The following is a 17,001-nucleotide window of genomic DNA, read 5'->3' on the forward strand; positions in this document are numbered from 1 at the left end:
GGCCTCCCAAAGTGTTGGAATTACAGGCATGAGCCACCAAACCCAGCCAATTATCTCCTTTTTATAGAGGAGGAAACTTAAGGCTCGGGCTAACTTAGGTTTCATGGTAAGCCCTGCAACACACCAGCTGTGTAATCTGGGGGGAGTTTTCAACCTGTCTGAGCTCAAGAATACTAATAAGCTGACCCTCTTGAAAGTTCTTGTGTTTCTTCTGCCCTATAAGCTTGGGTCCCAAACTGTAGAGGACCAGAAAGCCAGGTGGATGCTATAATACTCCTCTCCTGAGTACAAAAAAACCTACCATCCCACACATCCAGAGTCTGTCCTCTGCAACTTTAGAAATTACCTGGAAAGGAGCCTATCACAATTAGTAGGTCCTGTATGAGTAACAATATCGACTGCACATAGTAGAACCTTCCTACATGTTTACTGAATGAAGGAATGTGAACTAGGTGATTACTACCCACTTACAAACCTACATCTCATTCCTCCATCACAATTTCTGCCTCAGGACCTTTGCACAGGTTGTTCCCTCTCTCTGCAATACTTTTCCTCCCAACCTTTTACCTGACTAATTCCTACTCATCATTAGGGCTGTGCTCAAGAGTCACCTCTCTCAGATGGGGTTAGGACCCCTTGCCTTATCCCCTTATGCCATTGTGCACTCTGTCTTTGTAGTAATTTCCACCACTGTAATCCACTGAGGATGCACATAATTTCCTAAGGGCTATTTTTCTCACTAAATCATAAATTCCAAAGGACACAGCCCCTCTCTTTTTGTTCACTGCTGTGTCCCCGGTACTTACCACATGTCCAGTCTAAAGCAAGCACCCACCAAATATATTATAGGAATGTAACAATGCGGCACTGTGTCCCTTACCATGGTTTTATCAACACCATGATGAAACTACATTAACTCTTGGACATTGCATCCTTAATCCTACTGATTCCGTGAAAAGATCCACTATAACAATCGTTTAGAACCCAAAGAGATTAACCTGTATTGGTTATGAAATGACAATGTCCCTTGTCTGATTTGTGAAACTTGCTGTGAACATGTTTTTAATGATTTTCCAATGGTGGCAACTGTTTGAGTGGTGGGGTGGGGATGCAGATTCCTGATTTGGATGATGTTCCTCTGAAAGCGTAAGACTGACTGTTGTATACAGTTGATAAAATTAGTTTCAAAGGCAATGTCTTGAAGGGCAACTTTTTTTTTTTTAAACTGAACCCATCAGAATAAATATCTATTTGGAGCACCATCAGAACCCGTTCAGTGAAACTTTACTAATGCAGTCCTTTGGGGGAACAGGAAAGCCATTGACCTAGTTTCTCCATTGAACTTGAAAGAAGCTGAATTGTCATTTCTTTATAATTAATTCACACCTCTCAGGGCTTCTTTGCCTGGGAAAGGTCTCAGGGGACCTCATTAAATGAATAATTTGTAATCAAAAAGCCAATTGTTTCTTTTTCAAGGGGATGTGGCATATTTGATAGGTCTTGATAATTTGAGGGGTGTGTGCATCAAAATTACAAAAACAGAAAAAATCTGCAGCACAAGTGTACTCACCAATTTGATGCTCTCTTCTGTCCCATATGTGTTCTAGAGCTCAAGTTCACAAATCTTAGATCCATGGATTTAAAATCAATATCTGATTCACTGATGGTTCATAAAGTTATTTGCAGTAGAACCCCCAAAACGCCTGGCTCCAACAATTAATTCAGAGAAAGAGATTCTTGAAAAACCCAAACATTAGGTGTTGCATATAGTATGACTGATACCATTTTAAATCAGTTGGAATTCCTAAAGACTTTTCTTCTCCAACGCCTACACAAATTCCATTAAAACAAGTAACCTCACTCCAGGGATACAAACAAGTGGATCATATATTCAGCTTCATCACACTCAAGGACAATGCATCCCAAATTCTCCTGAGATGGGCATGAGAAATCACTTGGGGTGAGAAATTCACATGCAAGACAACCTCTTCCTGTTTCCTCCACTTCCTATCCCCTCTATTCAGTCGGTAGAAAGAAAAGGAAAAAAAAAAATGGGTGTTCAAGTTCCTTGTACTTGTTTAAGCACATGGTATTTATTAGGCATTAATTGGCACACAAATATAAGGCACGAGTACTTAATCCTCACCCTCCCCCCTTAGCAACATAAAGAGACATAATCGCATAGGGACACTCACTTACAAACACACTCACACTCTCTCACGTACTTAAACACACTCAGCCTCACATCTTACCCTGTTCTCTTTATTAGGGTCTGTTTATAAAAAAGGAAAAAAAATTTCTTTTTAATCAAAAAAAAGCAAAGCACATTCGAAAGAGGAAAAAAAAAAAACACACAAACTTGGTTTTGAGTATCAATAAAATTAAAAGCTCTTGGCCAGCTCGTATGCTGGGTTTCATTTCATGTTATTACTTAATTAGAATTCCTATTTATAAATAAATAGTACCAGTAAAATATTACATCTGAAGAACCCTACCATAACACTTTACTTACACACTTTTTTTTAATACTGTTTTCGGCTTTCGGTAAGCACAGTTTTGTGTCGGCATTGGTGTGGGCGTGGTTTCTTTGGAGAGTTATCATCGGTGACTGTGTCTTGCCTCTTCTGTAGGAATTGTGCATTTTGCTTGACAACCAGTTTGGGTTGTTGGTGATAGAGGTTTGGAAGGTTGGGGCTGGCCTTGTTTTTTACAAAAAATTTTTTTTTAATCAGGAAGAATATTTATTTTGGCTTTTTGTCCACAACTCTTGTCAGCACAGAGCTTGCACTGTTATCACAGTCCCGCCTGCATGTAAACGGGGGCTTTTTAAGTTTTTCAAAGCAAGCTTTCCGGAAGGGAAGCTACAGGCCACGTTTTAGCGACAGACAGCTGGAAAGACAGAGCTGGCAAGACGGTAGGGCTGAATAAGATAGGATGCCAGGGAGCGTCAGTGTTATCCTGACTCCATGGGTAAGTAGAGGCAAAACTGAGCACGTGATATTGGAGAGGGCAGGACAAACCAAAGAACTTTTCAGAAACATCACATGGCAGAGGTAGGTGCTTTTCTTAGTCAAGGGGAAACGTGAATTTAGGTTTCAGGGATGGTTTACTTGAAGGGAATCCCGCAGGTACATATTTTGAAATATACTTGCCTCAGACCTCCCCCCAAATAAGGGACTGGGTCCCATTAAGAAAATTGAAAGAAAAAAAATATATTATCATTTATTATATAACAATGTCAACATTAACACCAAGACAGGGACAGACTCCAACTACTCACTAGGGAAAAACACTCAATGAGGCAAGACTTTCTAGAGCCCAAAAGAAGGAATGGGGGAAGAGATCTGGGGAGTGGCGTGAATGTGGCTGGTTGATGAGTGTGGTGGTTGTGGGGGGTGGGACTCATCTTTTCGTGTTTGTTTTTTTAAAATTTTGAAACAAAACAAGAAAGTCACATTTTTAAAATTGTGGTTTCAAGCTACTGATTAGATCAGCATCCAGCGACCTTGAGTGCAGGTGTGAACATTGGGTGAAATGAAAAATCTTGTCCGTGGGGTTCTCTTGGCTACTGTCTCTCTCCTTCTCTCTCTTTCTCCTCTCTCTCTCTCTTTCTCTGGGAAATGTCTGTTGTGAAGCAGTCCTCACTTTAGCTATTGTCGCTCCACTCTGGCACCATGCCAACTCCGTGCACAGAGTGGTACTGATGAGGGGATAGAGTCCTTGGCACGCCATGAGAGTAGAGGAACTCAGGGGGCTGAAGAGTGCCAGGGGACTGCAGGCCAGTCTGGGGCCCACACTGCCTGACCACAGGCTGGTGGGCCACGGAGGTCTGGTGCTGGAACATTCCCTCTCCCAGCTGTGGGGAGCCATGGTTGGCCATGCCAGCCAGCCGAGGGACCAGGGGCCCCGAGGTGAAGTGAGCAGAGAAGTGCTGGTAGGGTAGCCTGTCCATGGGCTGCACGGTGGTGACGGTGCAGCTGCTGTAGGAAGGCATGCTTGGCCACGTGTTGCAGCTGATGTCCTCCAGGCTGGGCACAGGCTCGCTGGGGGGCGCAGAGCTGGCATACATGCAGGCCTGCCGCTGTGCCGACTCTGTCCTGTAGGAGGCACCCAGGCCCTGCTGCTGTGGATAGCTAGAGCGGTAGAAGGAATCTTCTTCACTGGGTGATGTCTCCATGTAGGGCTTCTTATAGGGATGGTCTGTGGTGGAACATTCTTCCTCTGTGAAGACAGGAGAGACAGCAGTGAGGCCAGAAGCAGGCACCAGGCAGCTAAAAGTGCAGACAGTTATTTGGCCAAAGTACGAAGAATAAAGCCTGAGAGACTGTTAGCCCTAACCACCATTCTGAAAACAAAAAAGGTGGGGGTGGACTGTAATGGTTAAGACCTTGGGCTATGGAGTACTATGCAAACAGTTTGACCTTTCTGGGTTCAGCTTCTTCATCTGTAAGATGGAAAGGGTAGGAAATAGCACTTCCTACAAAGGGCAGTGTTGAGAATTAAATGGGAAAATACATGAAGCACTTAGTCCAAAGCCCAGAAACACTCAATAAATAGCAACTAAGCAGGTGCAGTTGTGCACGCCTATAGTTCCAGCTGCTTGGGAGACCGAGGAAAGAGGATCACTTGAGCCCAGGAGTTTGAGACCAGCCTGGGCAACATAGTGAGACTGCCCATTTCAAAAATAAATAAATAGCAATTATTATTACCTTTCCTCTTCTCCAGCATGTAAATTTCATAAAAGCAGGACATTGTCTGCCTTATCCATGACTATATTCCCAGAACCTAGTAAACACCTACTATTAACAATAGCATCAACAATAAGTCACAACAAACATATACAGTGTGTACTCTGCGTAGCACGATTCTAAGCACTCTCCATGAAGTAACACATTTAATCACAACAACCCTGCCAGGTGGGTTTTACTATTATCCTCATCTTACAGATGAGAGAAAAAGGACTCACGGAGGTTAAGAAACTTGCCCAAGGTTTTACGTGGCTGATAAACAGTAGAGCCAGGATTAGAATCCAAGTAGTCTGACCACAAAGTCCTTGTTTTTCACTGTCTGGATACACAGAGAAAGCATGCAATAAATATTTGTACGATGGATGGATGGATGGATGGATGGATGGATGAGTGGGAGGGAGCTTGAATGAATGTTCAAATCCTTTCCTGATGCCTTATGTAAGCAGGGGCCTAGTTAGTATTTGTTAAGTTGGTACAAGTTAATGTGTTGCTGTTTCCTGCTGAGCAAGTCCCTTCCCTTCCCTGTGTACTAGTTATTTCCTAGTGTAGGGAAATGGAGATAGTTCTATCTCTGAAAGGGGGTCTCCTTTCACCACTTTGGGGCCACTGGCCCCTTTGAAAACAAGCAAAAGTGCTGGGCTCTTTCCTAGAAAACTACATTGAAACACAATGTTTTGAAAACTGCATGTGCATACAAGGCTTTGCATATAATTTTAGGGGGTTCAAAGACTCCCTAAAACCCAGACCCCAGGTTTTGACATGTCTGGATTTGAATCAGGCTCCTTTACTTAATGTCTGTGTGATACCAGCAGGGCATCTACGCTCAGAGCCTCATCATCATCATCTCTGAATCAAAGTGAGTAATACTTACCTTACTGGGTAGCTAAGAACTAAGTAAGATTGAGCATGTATGTCTCCTGATTTCTGTCAACACGAACAGCTCTTGTTGCAGGGGTAACACCACCAGTCAAGCTCATGGCAGACATAATTCACAATAATACCCTCAAAGTATTCCCTTCAGGGGAAGCAATACTTGGGGATATCTACCAAAGTATAAACCTCAACACAGACTCATTACTTATCTGAAATTTTACCTTCCAAACTGAAAATTCTCTTTCCTCATCTTTCTGTCTCTTTCTAGTCAATACATGTTAAGAAATTATGTCTGTCTTTGGAGAAGTGAAGAAAAATGAAACACTGGGGCATCCATGCAACTCACTGTGATGGCTCATGGCCATGAAAACAGAATGCTGAACTAAATAATGAGAGGAAATGATCAGAGCTATTATTTATTGTGTACCTACTACATGACCTTACTCTTCATCTCACAGTAATTCCTCAAGGTATCTGCTGTAATTCCCGTCTCATAAAGGCAGAAACTAAAGCTCAGAGAAGTGACTTGCCGAAAGTCACATGGCTGAGAAGGAACAGAGGCTGGAATCCAAGCCAGATTGGATTGACTTTGCCTACACACCTTGCTTCAAACTCTCTAGATTTCTAATATCCAGTGCCACTCATGCAATCATACAACAGATAATTACTGAGCTGCTCCAAAGTGCTAGGTATTGTGCTAGGTGCTGGAGATAGAGTGGTGAACAGGGTAGACTGATCCTGTTTTTGGTGCATGTCCTCAATCCCAGTCTATCCTACCATGAGCAGTAAGTGAGGGAGGCTTACACTCTGTGACTGAGAGGTGGTCCTCAGATATAAAGACACAAGTAAGCCACTGACTCAAGACTAAATCCTTTGGCTTTGGACTGGTTTGTAAAACAGCTCCCCAACCCAGGTAGAGTAGCTTGGGTTTGGATTCCACCAATCAGCTCCATTTGTATCAATGTCCAAGTGACACCCACAGATAAGCCAACAGTATCCACAAACAAAACATATCTCTTATGGTTGTGCCCACTTAACGGCAAGCAAACTTATTTCCACTAGACTCTTTCTGGGCCACATCTGGGACCTATAGGATACCCAAAAAATTTGTACCAAAAATAAAAAAAAAAAGAAAAACACACTCTTCCAGGTGTTCTATCTACATCATGCCAACCATGCAGATGTTTGAAAACATCCAGATGAGTGAATGGCCACATTTTTCACCCTTTAACTGTGCGTTTTTTTTTTTTTTGGAGGCTTGAAGACATTGCTATACTCAGCTTCTTTTTGTCCTCACCATCTCCTCCCTTGATTCCTTTCCTTCCATTCTTCCTTCCTTCCCCCAGATTCATAAACCCGCGTGTTTCCATTGTTGCTGGAATCATAACCTTTGGGTTTTCCATTTAACCAGGGTGTTCCCCTTTTCAATAATAGAAAGTACAGCTGCAGGGTACCCTTGGCAAGAGAAAAAAAAACAAGGCAAACTAACTATTCTCAAGTTTCTGATCCCCTTCCAGATTCGTTACAAGTAAAAAAAGGAAGAATAATAAGAAAACGGCCGGAACACATTTTGGAAAATCGTAAAATTATACATTCCAGTCTTTAATACCCCAAAGATCTAATGCAGAGCACTAAGAAAAACTCAATCTTGGCTTATTGATGAAAGCAAGTCCTGAACATTCTCAAATTCCTCTCAGGCCTGATCACATTGTAAAGAAATTCCAACTCAAGGATCCAAATTTCAGGTCAGTCATGATAAATGCTCTGGATGTAATCTCTGTGTTTATTTTGGTTATGGCTCAGTTTCTTTCTTTTATCTTTTTTCTCTTCTTTGAGAGCCCAATAACTGTTCAACAGCAAAGACCTATCTCCAGCCAAGTCATGATTAACTTTCCGGGTTGGTAAATGGGCTATATTTAAGTATCAAGTCTTCTAATGAGATGAGTCCACAACTTGGCTTCAGAAAGTTGCATATTAAGAGTGGTCAATTATATTGCAACTATCCTAAACCCAAATGAGTCTCTTAGGTAACAGTAAATTCTTCCTAATTCTCACCACTCATTATGGCATGGCACTGTAGAAAACCCTAGTACTTTTGATTTTTCTAGATGTTTTTGATTCTGGATAAAGTGACTTTAGTAATGCATCCAGGGCACAGATATGAAGGCACAGAGTTACAGCTCTAATGCTTGCTGGCCATGTGACTGTGGATGAATCACCAGGTCATTCCAATCTCAGTTCTTGATTGTAAATGGAGATAATACCTGAACTTTTTATGAGATTTAATTGAGGTAATACTGAGGGCAGTTGAGTTTTTATCTTCCTTGCACATAAAGCGTTCAAATCTTGTCTGTCCAAATGACCTGGGTCCATTCTCTTTTCCCTCTTTCTCTTTTGGAAGACTGGACAGATAGCTTTCTGAAAGTTGTCCCATACTTAAAAGTTTTGGGGTAGATTACAGAGCTGGAAAGCTCATAGAGTACTTTCAAATACTAATCCTATTGAGCAAATATTGTCGTTATTCCCAAATGGGTCATTTCTCTTGCCAATTCAGTTCATTCAGATGAAGAACCATTGGCGAGTCTTCCCAGACAGAGACCCTGAGACTCAGAGTAGTAATCTTTCTAGCTGAGTGACCTTCAGCAAGTTGGGAAGGTGGCTATAATTCAGGTCTTCTGACTCACAAAGCTGTGCTCATTCTGACAGATGGCCCCAGGCTTTCCATTTCATGCAACCCTACATGCTCAGCCAACATGAAAAGGTAGCAAACTTTGACTCTTATGGATGAGTGGGTGGATGAGTAGATGGATGGATGGGTGGGTGAATGGGTGGGTAGATGTATGGGTGGGTGGATGGGTGGATGGATGAATGAGTGGGAGGATTGGTGGATGAGTGGGTGGATGAGTGGGTGGATGGATGGATGGGTGGTTGGATGGGTGGATGTATGCATGGATGGGTGGGTGGGTAGACGGGTGAATGGATGGGTGGGTTGATGAATGAGTGAGTGGATGGGTAGGTGGATGGATGGGTTGATAGATGAATGGGGGGATGGATAAGTGGGTAGATGGATAAGTGGATGGGTGGGGGGATGGGTGGATGGATGAGTGGGTAGATGGATGAGTGGGTGGATGGATGAGTGGGTGGATGGATGAGTGAGTGGATAGATAGATGAGTGATGGATGGGTGGATGGATGAATGAGTGGGTGGATGGGTAGGTGGACGAGTGAATGGTGGGTGGATGGATTGGTGGGTGGGTGAATGAGTGGGTGGATGACTTTTTGTTGTTGTTGTTGTTGTTATTTGTTTTTGGTGTCCCCATGCTCTTAGCTCTTAGCATAAAGTAGGAAGGGTTGGAATGGTATCGTGTGAAGATTCTCAACTAGAAATCAAAAGACTCAAACATCACCTAGTCACTACCTGAAACCATTAAATTTACTTACTGGCTTATTATATGTCTCATCCAGTAAGAATTCAAGTTTCTTGAGAGCAGGAGCCTTTTCCACCATGTCCTCCACTTATCCCAAGCACCTAGCACAGTGTCCATTATACATTAAGTGCTCAATAAATAAAGATTAATCTGATGCATCCATCCCAGATCTGCCACTAATCAGCCACATAAGCTTAAAATCTAACCCTGTCTCTTGGTCCTCCATTAGAGGCCTGCAAAACAGAGATGGGTGGCATCTCCCCTAGTTCAAAGACTGCTGCAGGGAACTGGAGAATCAGCAAAGGAATGGATGTGAAATCACATTTTCAAACACAGCACTGAGAAAATGCACCCTGCAAAGCCCTTTTCCACATCTAATTCCCCTTCCCCTCTCAATCTCTAACTTTCCTTTGAATATCTGATTCAGCTCATGGCTTTGCTAGAATCTTTATTTGGGTTGCTTTTAGTTTCTAATGCGAGTGGGGGTGAGAGTCAGGGGTGGGAGGGAGAAAGACAGACAAGTGCTCTCCCAGGCCCTGAGGTCCTGGATTTGATTGAGTGGCATTGATAAAAGACCTTCCCGGCTTTTTTGGCTCAATCCATCGGGAGAGATAGTTTGGAGACAGCTGGTTCCAAACACAAGGAGCCCTCCGGCCTGCCTGGCCCTTTGACATTTCATTGGGCCTGACTCCTGGGCTCATTGGAAAGGAGACAGACAATGAGGGGAAGTCAGATAGTGGGGCAGGCAGGGGCCAGGGGGAAAACCACCCATGGAGTTATCACTTAACGAGAATCCCAACTGGAAGGAAACCTTGGCTGATTCCTTATCACTTTACAATGTGGAGGCTGATGATGAATTGCTATTTGTTGTCTCCTAGGCAGGACAGAGAGCCCTCGGCTGGAATGTTCCCTGTCACTGGGAGCTCCCTTTTGGGGGCGGAGGGAGGTGAGAAGGGCAGAGGTTTCTGGAAAGGTGAAAGAATTTCTCCAGGGTGCACACCCCATTCACCCCGAGCCCACAGGCCTCAGTGTACATCTCGAGCTGGGCCACTCACGAGCTGGGTGACTTTGGGTAATTTCCCCAGTGTTGGTTTCCAAATCCACAAAGAAGGGGGGTAATTCTTCCCCTTGTTATCGCCAACCAGCCACTAAGACCTGATTCCACCCACAACTCCAGCTTCTCCCCACACCATGATCGGAGCCACCGTCTCCTGTTTCAGACCCCACGACGGCCTTTCAATGGGTGTCTGGTGCCAACTAAATAGTCCTGTGCTATCATAGCAAAGTGACTGCTTCCAAATAAAGAACTTAGGCATGTTACTCATGTAAATCCCTCCAATGGATGTGCACTGGTGGTAGGATAAAATCTGACATCTTTCATTAAAATGGCTTATACAGGCTGGCATCTCACTGGTCCCTGCCTTTCTCTCTAGCCCTCATCCCCCACCACTTTGCCCTTGCCCTGAGTGCCAACATCTCAGCCTTCTGTTCACTCCCCAGGGGGCAGGCTGTCCCTCAGCCAAGGGGCTTCATGCATGCTTTCCTCTGTGTGGATACCCTCACACCTCCCCCTTCTCCTATCCAACACTCACTCTCCTCTGATCTCAGCCTCCATGCTTCCCTGATCTCCCACCCTAGACTGACACTCCAGTTTGATATTCCTTAACACTTTGCATATCTCCTTAATAGCATTCAATCATTTATTTTATTTTATTTTATTTTATTTTTTGAGACAGGGTCTCTCTCTGTCACGCAGGCTGGAGTACAGTGGTGCAATCACAGCTCACTGCAGCCTTGAACTCCTGGGCTCAAGCAATCCTCCCATCTCAGCCTCCTGAGTTAGCTAGGACCACCGGCATGTGCCAACACGCCAGGCTAATTTTTTATTTTTTGTAGAGATGGAGTCTCACTATGTTGCCCAGGCTCGTCTCAACTCTTGGACTCAAGCAATCCTCCAGGCTCAGCCTCCCAAAATGCTGAGATTACAGGTGTGAGCCACAGTGCCAGGCTTCACAATTTCAATTCAGCAATTTATAATTACTTGTGTAATATCCGACCTGCTTGCAACAGCGTGAGCTTCATAAGGGCAGGCCTGTGGCATGCACATGTTCATTGAGCACTTGTAGGTGCCAGACACCGTTCTAGGTGCTTTCTGTGGATGATCTCATTTCCTCTCATCACAACCATATCAAGCAGGTGCTATTGTTATCCTCATTTTGCACAAAAGATAGTTGAGGCCCAGACACTCGCCCACAGGCACACAGCTGCAAAGTGTCGTCAACTGTGAGTATTACTGCAGTGGATCGGCCCCCAACTCCAGCTTCCCCAGTGGCCACTCCAAGTTGATTTTAAGTTCATCCAAGGATCCATCAAACACTCTATGGAAGTCAAGTCATAACCTAAGAGGTTTGTGAACTGTGCATTCAAAGCCTCCCCGCCGCATCCTTCAGGAATGCATTTATAAGGATGCTGCTGTAAATATTGAACCTAAAAAGCACCATGATCCTTTTTAACTTCTTCCTGCCTATCTTTTGGTCTGGCATTAATTTAATCGATTAGAGCTCCCAAATTCAAACCTGGTGAGCTCTTAATCAGCATGTTTGACCCAGTCTCAAAGACAGATCTTCAGTGGAAAATGAAATTTTGAGATTGAGCAGATGAGCAAAGGTAACCAAGATGGTATAGAGTGGTGGTGAAACGCACAGGTATAGAATCTGCAGACCAGGCTGGGGTTCAAGAACCACTGGCAGTTTTTGTTTGGAACCTTTCTGAGCCTCAGTTTCCCCATTGATAAAGTGGGTTAATAATAGCATCTACTCCATAGTGTTGTCGAAAAAGCTTGGTCTGGGACTTAGGAAGGGCACCCTTAAATACAATATAAAACAGAATCTCTATTCAGGGACCTGTGTCGCATAGGACATTCTTAACCTCCTGCTCATGCCTAAAGAGGCAGACATATTTGCAGGCATCTGGTCTCCAGTCCATCCGGCAGCAGATGTGCCGGATGTCATGCTAGGGGGCCTGTTGGAGTGATATTGTTCAGGCCTTTGAGATTCAAGGAGTTTGGATTGGCTTCAGGTAAGTCTGGAAGTCAGGCCTCACCCAGGTCAGCTCCTAGCCCCATGTAAATACCAATGACAGTTCTTCCCTGTCAAATAGTAGATTGGTAAATGTCAAATAGTCAAACTATGTTACTTTCCTCATGTAACCCCAGCTCCAGAAAAAGCTACCAAAGCATCCATTCCCATTGGTTGTTAGCGAGTTGTTTTTTCCTAAAGGTCTAGGCACTGGGCACTGGATTCACAAAGGCTTGTGTTGACCACTGAGGCTGTGAGTTTCAACAGGCCACTTTGTAGATTAAAATTGGTGTCTTTTAGAGCAAAACAGCTACTACTTTCTGAGTCAACCCTGAGATAACATATGATGTGTATGATTTTTTGACATCTTTGCACCAAGCCTATGAGACAAGTTGTACCCTGAGCCCATATTTACAGATTTTTTAAAATGAGGCTTGGAAAAGTTAAGCAACTTGTCACTACTTATAAAAATTTTTAAATTGCAAAGGTGAGCTTCATCCTGATTGATTCTGCAGACCACAGATGTAAACTTTAGCCTACCCCATCCCTTCTGTATCTGTCTTCTCAAGCTCTCACTTAGAGAGGCAGTCTTCTCTGGGAAGACTGATAAATTAATGCCAGTCCAAAAGACAAGAGGCAGATTCCTCCTGGGAATCACCTTCTGGAGTGATATCTGCCACATACCCAATCATAGCTACCACCTACTGGGTACTTGCTAACTATCAGATGCTTTAGGAAACATCATCATTTACAAAGTGAGAAACTGAGGCTAGGAGAGGCTAGAACACCTGAGTTAGGTCACACAAGAAGCAGGGAGCAAAGATGAGATTCAAACCCGCATCTCTCTGTCCCCAAAGGCTGCAGTCTCCCCATCATACCATCTATAGCTCACACCAAGCAATGGTTCTAGCGAGCTGAACTCCACCACACCACCTGTGCCAAACAATTCTATTCTGGCTCACAAGAAGGGCCACCAGAAAATTCTTTCTTTAGCATAGCCCCTTTGGACTTGGATGACTTAGAAAAAAAAAGCCATTCATTTCTCATGTGGCAAAGAAAACCGCAGAATGCTTCAGCTTAGTAGATTTAAATGGGGGATGAGACGGGGAAAATCACTTGTGATGTGTGTGTGTGTGTGTGTGTTGGTGTTGATCAGGAAAAAAAAAAAAAAGAGTTCAAAATCCACCTGAGAGAAACACTGACACATATGCCAGAGAAGCATTCACAGTCACAAGGGGTTTTCCTACATCACGGCTTGTAATACAATCAGGGACCACTCAAGCAACCTCCCTGCCTACCAGAGGGGGTGGCAAAATAAACTCCATTTTATCCTTTCCAGTCAATTCTTCCTCCTTAGCAGTTAAAAATAAAATAAGGCAGTCTAGGTTCATAAAAAGATACCCAAAACACATTCTAAAGTTTAAAAGAAAAAAAAACAGCAAGTTACAGAATACATACAGTGTGATTTCATCTATATTAAACGTTTTTTTAAAAAATTTTGGGTGTGGTGGCTCAGGCGTGTAATCCCAGCACTTTGGGATGCCAAGGCAGGTGGGTCACTTGAGCCCAGGAGGTTGAGACAAGTCTGGGCAACATAGTGAGACCCTGTCTCTACAACAACAACAAAAATTTAGTACAGTGTGTGAACGCATGCCTGTAGTCCCAGGTACTAGGGAGGCTGATGGGAAAGGATCACTTAAGCCCAGGTGGTTGAGGCTGCAGTGAGCCATGACTACACCACTGCACTCCAGCCTGGGTGATAGAGCAAGATCCTGTCTCAAAAAAAAAAAAAAGGGAAAAATAAATCTAGTTCTTTCTCTGCACTCTCCACATGTGTGTGTGTGCATAAATGAATACAATAGGTCTGAACATTTCAAATAAGCTTTCTCCAAAGAAGGGGCTGGAACTGGGGGTAGGAACATGTCAAGGGAACTTTTAGTTTTAGCTGTATGGTTTAAATTTCTTATCTCCATGTATTTTTGTGTTGTTTACATTTTTAAATAAATAAAGTGAATAAATGCATACTCCTCACCCCCTCACCCCCAACCCAAGGAAAGGAAAAGTTAAGAAAGAAAGTGAATTGACCAGGGGTGATCACACTCACCTTTCCTCTTGGTGCAATGGTAAATTTGGCTATGCTCCTGGGGCAGTGGGTATGGGTTGGGTGGAGGCAGGAGGTCCTGGGAGGGGCCGGAAACACCATTCTCACACTGGTATTGGGACCCCAAATTGGATGAGGTGGAGAGAGCTCGAGACTCGCTGCTGAAAGGACTGTGGTTGGAGGTCACTTTTTGCCTCACAGTGCTCCTGGGGACCACAGGATATTCTTTACTGAAAGAGAAAAGATGGGAGATAATGCTTATCAGTGCCCTGATACAGATTTCCTGAGTGGCTGAACCAGGCGTGGGAGAATCCACCAGAAAAGTCACAGAATAAGGAAAAAAAAGGGGTCTTTGATGAATAAAATGATCCAGTTATATTCATGTCCATCATATTTCACAAATGTATATTTGGGTACTAATTTTTCATGCCTTATACATTAGGCAAGTAGATTTACCAACAGTTCTATACCTAAGCAGAAAGGTAAATAAACACCCCCAGTTAAGAACCCCTTTTAACAATCAATAAACACACATGGTATTTTGAAATATGTCAATTTAGTCTACGTAAGTCTTTAAATTCCCTAATTTGAAAGCTAATTAATCTGAGTATTTATTCAGACTTAACCTGTGGGTGTCTATTTTTAAGGTAGGGCTCAGGTCATTGCCCAAAGTCAGTAAAAACTGGTAGCTAACCACCTAGGAAGGTCAGGTATAATCCTAAGTTACTCTCATCTGGATAGATTGCTGCTAGTGTCAGAATTTCCTCCTGAGCTTCTGTCCTTGTGGCCACTGATATACTTAACTTCTCCATACCTTAGTTTTCCCATCTGTAAAGTAGGGATAATGAATGTCCCCAGTTCAAAGGGCTGTTGATAGAAGAAACGGTTTAATGAGTTAACCATGAAAAGACTCAGAAAGGTACATGGCACACAGTAAATGCTCAACAAACGGCAACCATCATCATTACTGTTATTGTTTTGGGCAGAGAGAATAGAGGAAGGGAAAAAAGAGAGGGAAAGAAAATGAGAAAGAAGGAGGAACAAGGACATAGAAGATTTAAAAAGAAAGAAAGTAAAAAGAAAGAAAGAAAGAATGAGAAAGAAGAGAGAGAAAGAAAGAGAGAGAGAAAGAAAGAAAGAAAGGAAAGAAAGAAAGAAAGAAAGAAAAGAAAAGAAAAGAAAAGAAAAGAAAAGAAAAGAAAAGAAAAGAAAAGAAAAGAAAAGAAAAACAGCATGGGATCTAAGATTACGCAGCTCCCAATTCAGGCCCCATCCCTATCCCTTACAGGCTATGTGTCCATCTGACACACAACCCTCCCCTGAGCTTCAGGGTTCACACAGGCAAAGTGAGCATAATAAAAATTCCATGACATCATAGGTATAGCATCCATCAATGCTCTCAAAATCTGGCCCCTCACACTCTTAGGATTGGTCCTCCACATTCCCTTACCTTCAGATTTCATACCAGGTGTTCCCATTTTTTTTCTCAGAAGGACTCAGTAGAAACCTCTCCTGGGAAGAAGGAAAGTCGTGCTGTGCAGCACCAGGAGGCTCAAAGGAAATGAGAGAAGTGGGGAATGGATGGGATGTGGAAGCTTGCAGAGGAGTAGAAAGAAGGTGGCGGGGGGCGCTTCAAGATAGAAGGGACAAAGAGAGAAATATCCAAGTATGTGAGAGAAGAAGAGCTTGACCCCTAACATCCCATACCCAGCATTTAGGATGGGGATAGGGAATCTTGGGCATGGCATTTACAAACTGCATATATTGCTATACAGCCATTTAAAACATATTTTGGTAACTATTTTTCAAATATAATTGGCTTCTCTTGTAACCTATGTATTCTATTTCGTGCATTTAATCATATTATTCTTAGAGATGATTCATAGGCTTCAACACACTGCCAGAGAGGCCCGTGGCATCAAACAGGTTAAGAACCCCTATCCTAGAAGGAGCATGTGTCAGTAAATCCCAAACTTCAGTCAGACACAATTTTCACCATGACTTAGAACATCTATTCTTTAACTTATGACATTTTAAAAATTAATCATTTATCCAAATAAGTTAAGCTTCACTATAAGTGATCATATCTGTGAAATTACAGGCTTGTGGTGCTAATTATAGTTCTTTTAATGCAATTAAGACAAATGTTTATGTGCCTATGGTCATAGCAACTCAAGAGGCTGAGGCAAGAGGATTGCTTGAGCCCAGGAGTTTGAGGTTGCAGTAAGCTATGACTGAACCATTGCACTCCAGCCTGAGTGACAGAGCGAAACCCTGCCTCAATCAATCAATCAAATCAATCAGTGCTTAACTATTAAAATAAAAGAGTATACCTGAAATAATCTCATGTGCAAAGAGCTACACATAATGCATTTTGAAGGATCTTGAATTTGTCCATTTCATCCTTTCTATGACTCTATGTAGTAGGTATTATTTTTGATCCCATTTTACAGATGAGGAAGTTGAGGCCCAGGGAGATGAAACAACTTGTTCAAGATCGCAGAGTTAGAAAGAGACACAACTAGAATTCTAATCCAATCATTTCCTCATAACTTTTGCATTGTCTCCTAATGATGTCTTTCAATTTTTATAACACAATATGCTTTTAGGGGAGCAGGGTTTTGGGGCACAAGACTCTTTGTACTTCTACCGCCTCCACCCTATGTCCCTGCCTTTGTTTATCATGTGAAAGCACGTCGGAGTGGCCAGGCAGGAACACAGAGCATCTGCCAAGTTTCCATGAGGCTACAGACACCCTCAGGACACCCAGGGTTC

At 43.1% G+C, this 17,001-nt stretch overlaps 1 protein-coding gene across 3 annotated transcripts in view; it reads right to left on the reverse strand.

Moving 5' to 3' along the window:
- Positions 1 to 2,071: 2,071 nt before the first annotated feature.
- TBX5 (T-box transcription factor 5) overlaps positions 2,072 to 17,001 on the reverse strand; it is a 53,972-nt gene continuing 39,042 nt past the window's right edge. For all 3 annotated transcript variants that reach the window (XM_030821939.1, XM_030821940.1, XM_030821938.1), the window contains 2 exons: positions 14,230 to 14,456; positions 2,072 to 4,221 (listed from right to left, as the gene is read on the reverse strand). In XM_030821939.1, coding sequence (XP_030677799.1) covers positions 3,647 to 4,221; positions 14,230 to 14,456 — 802 coding nt within the window. In that variant the 3' untranslated portion in view covers positions 2,072 to 3,646. The remainder of the gene's footprint in view (positions 4,222 to 14,229; positions 14,457 to 17,001) is intronic.

This window comes from Nomascus leucogenys, chromosome 10 (genome assembly GCF_006542625.1).
Source record: "Nomascus leucogenys isolate Asia chromosome 10, Asia_NLE_v1, whole genome shotgun sequence".
Classification (NCBI taxonomy): Eukaryota; Metazoa; Chordata; class Mammalia; order Primates; family Hylobatidae; genus Nomascus; species Nomascus leucogenys.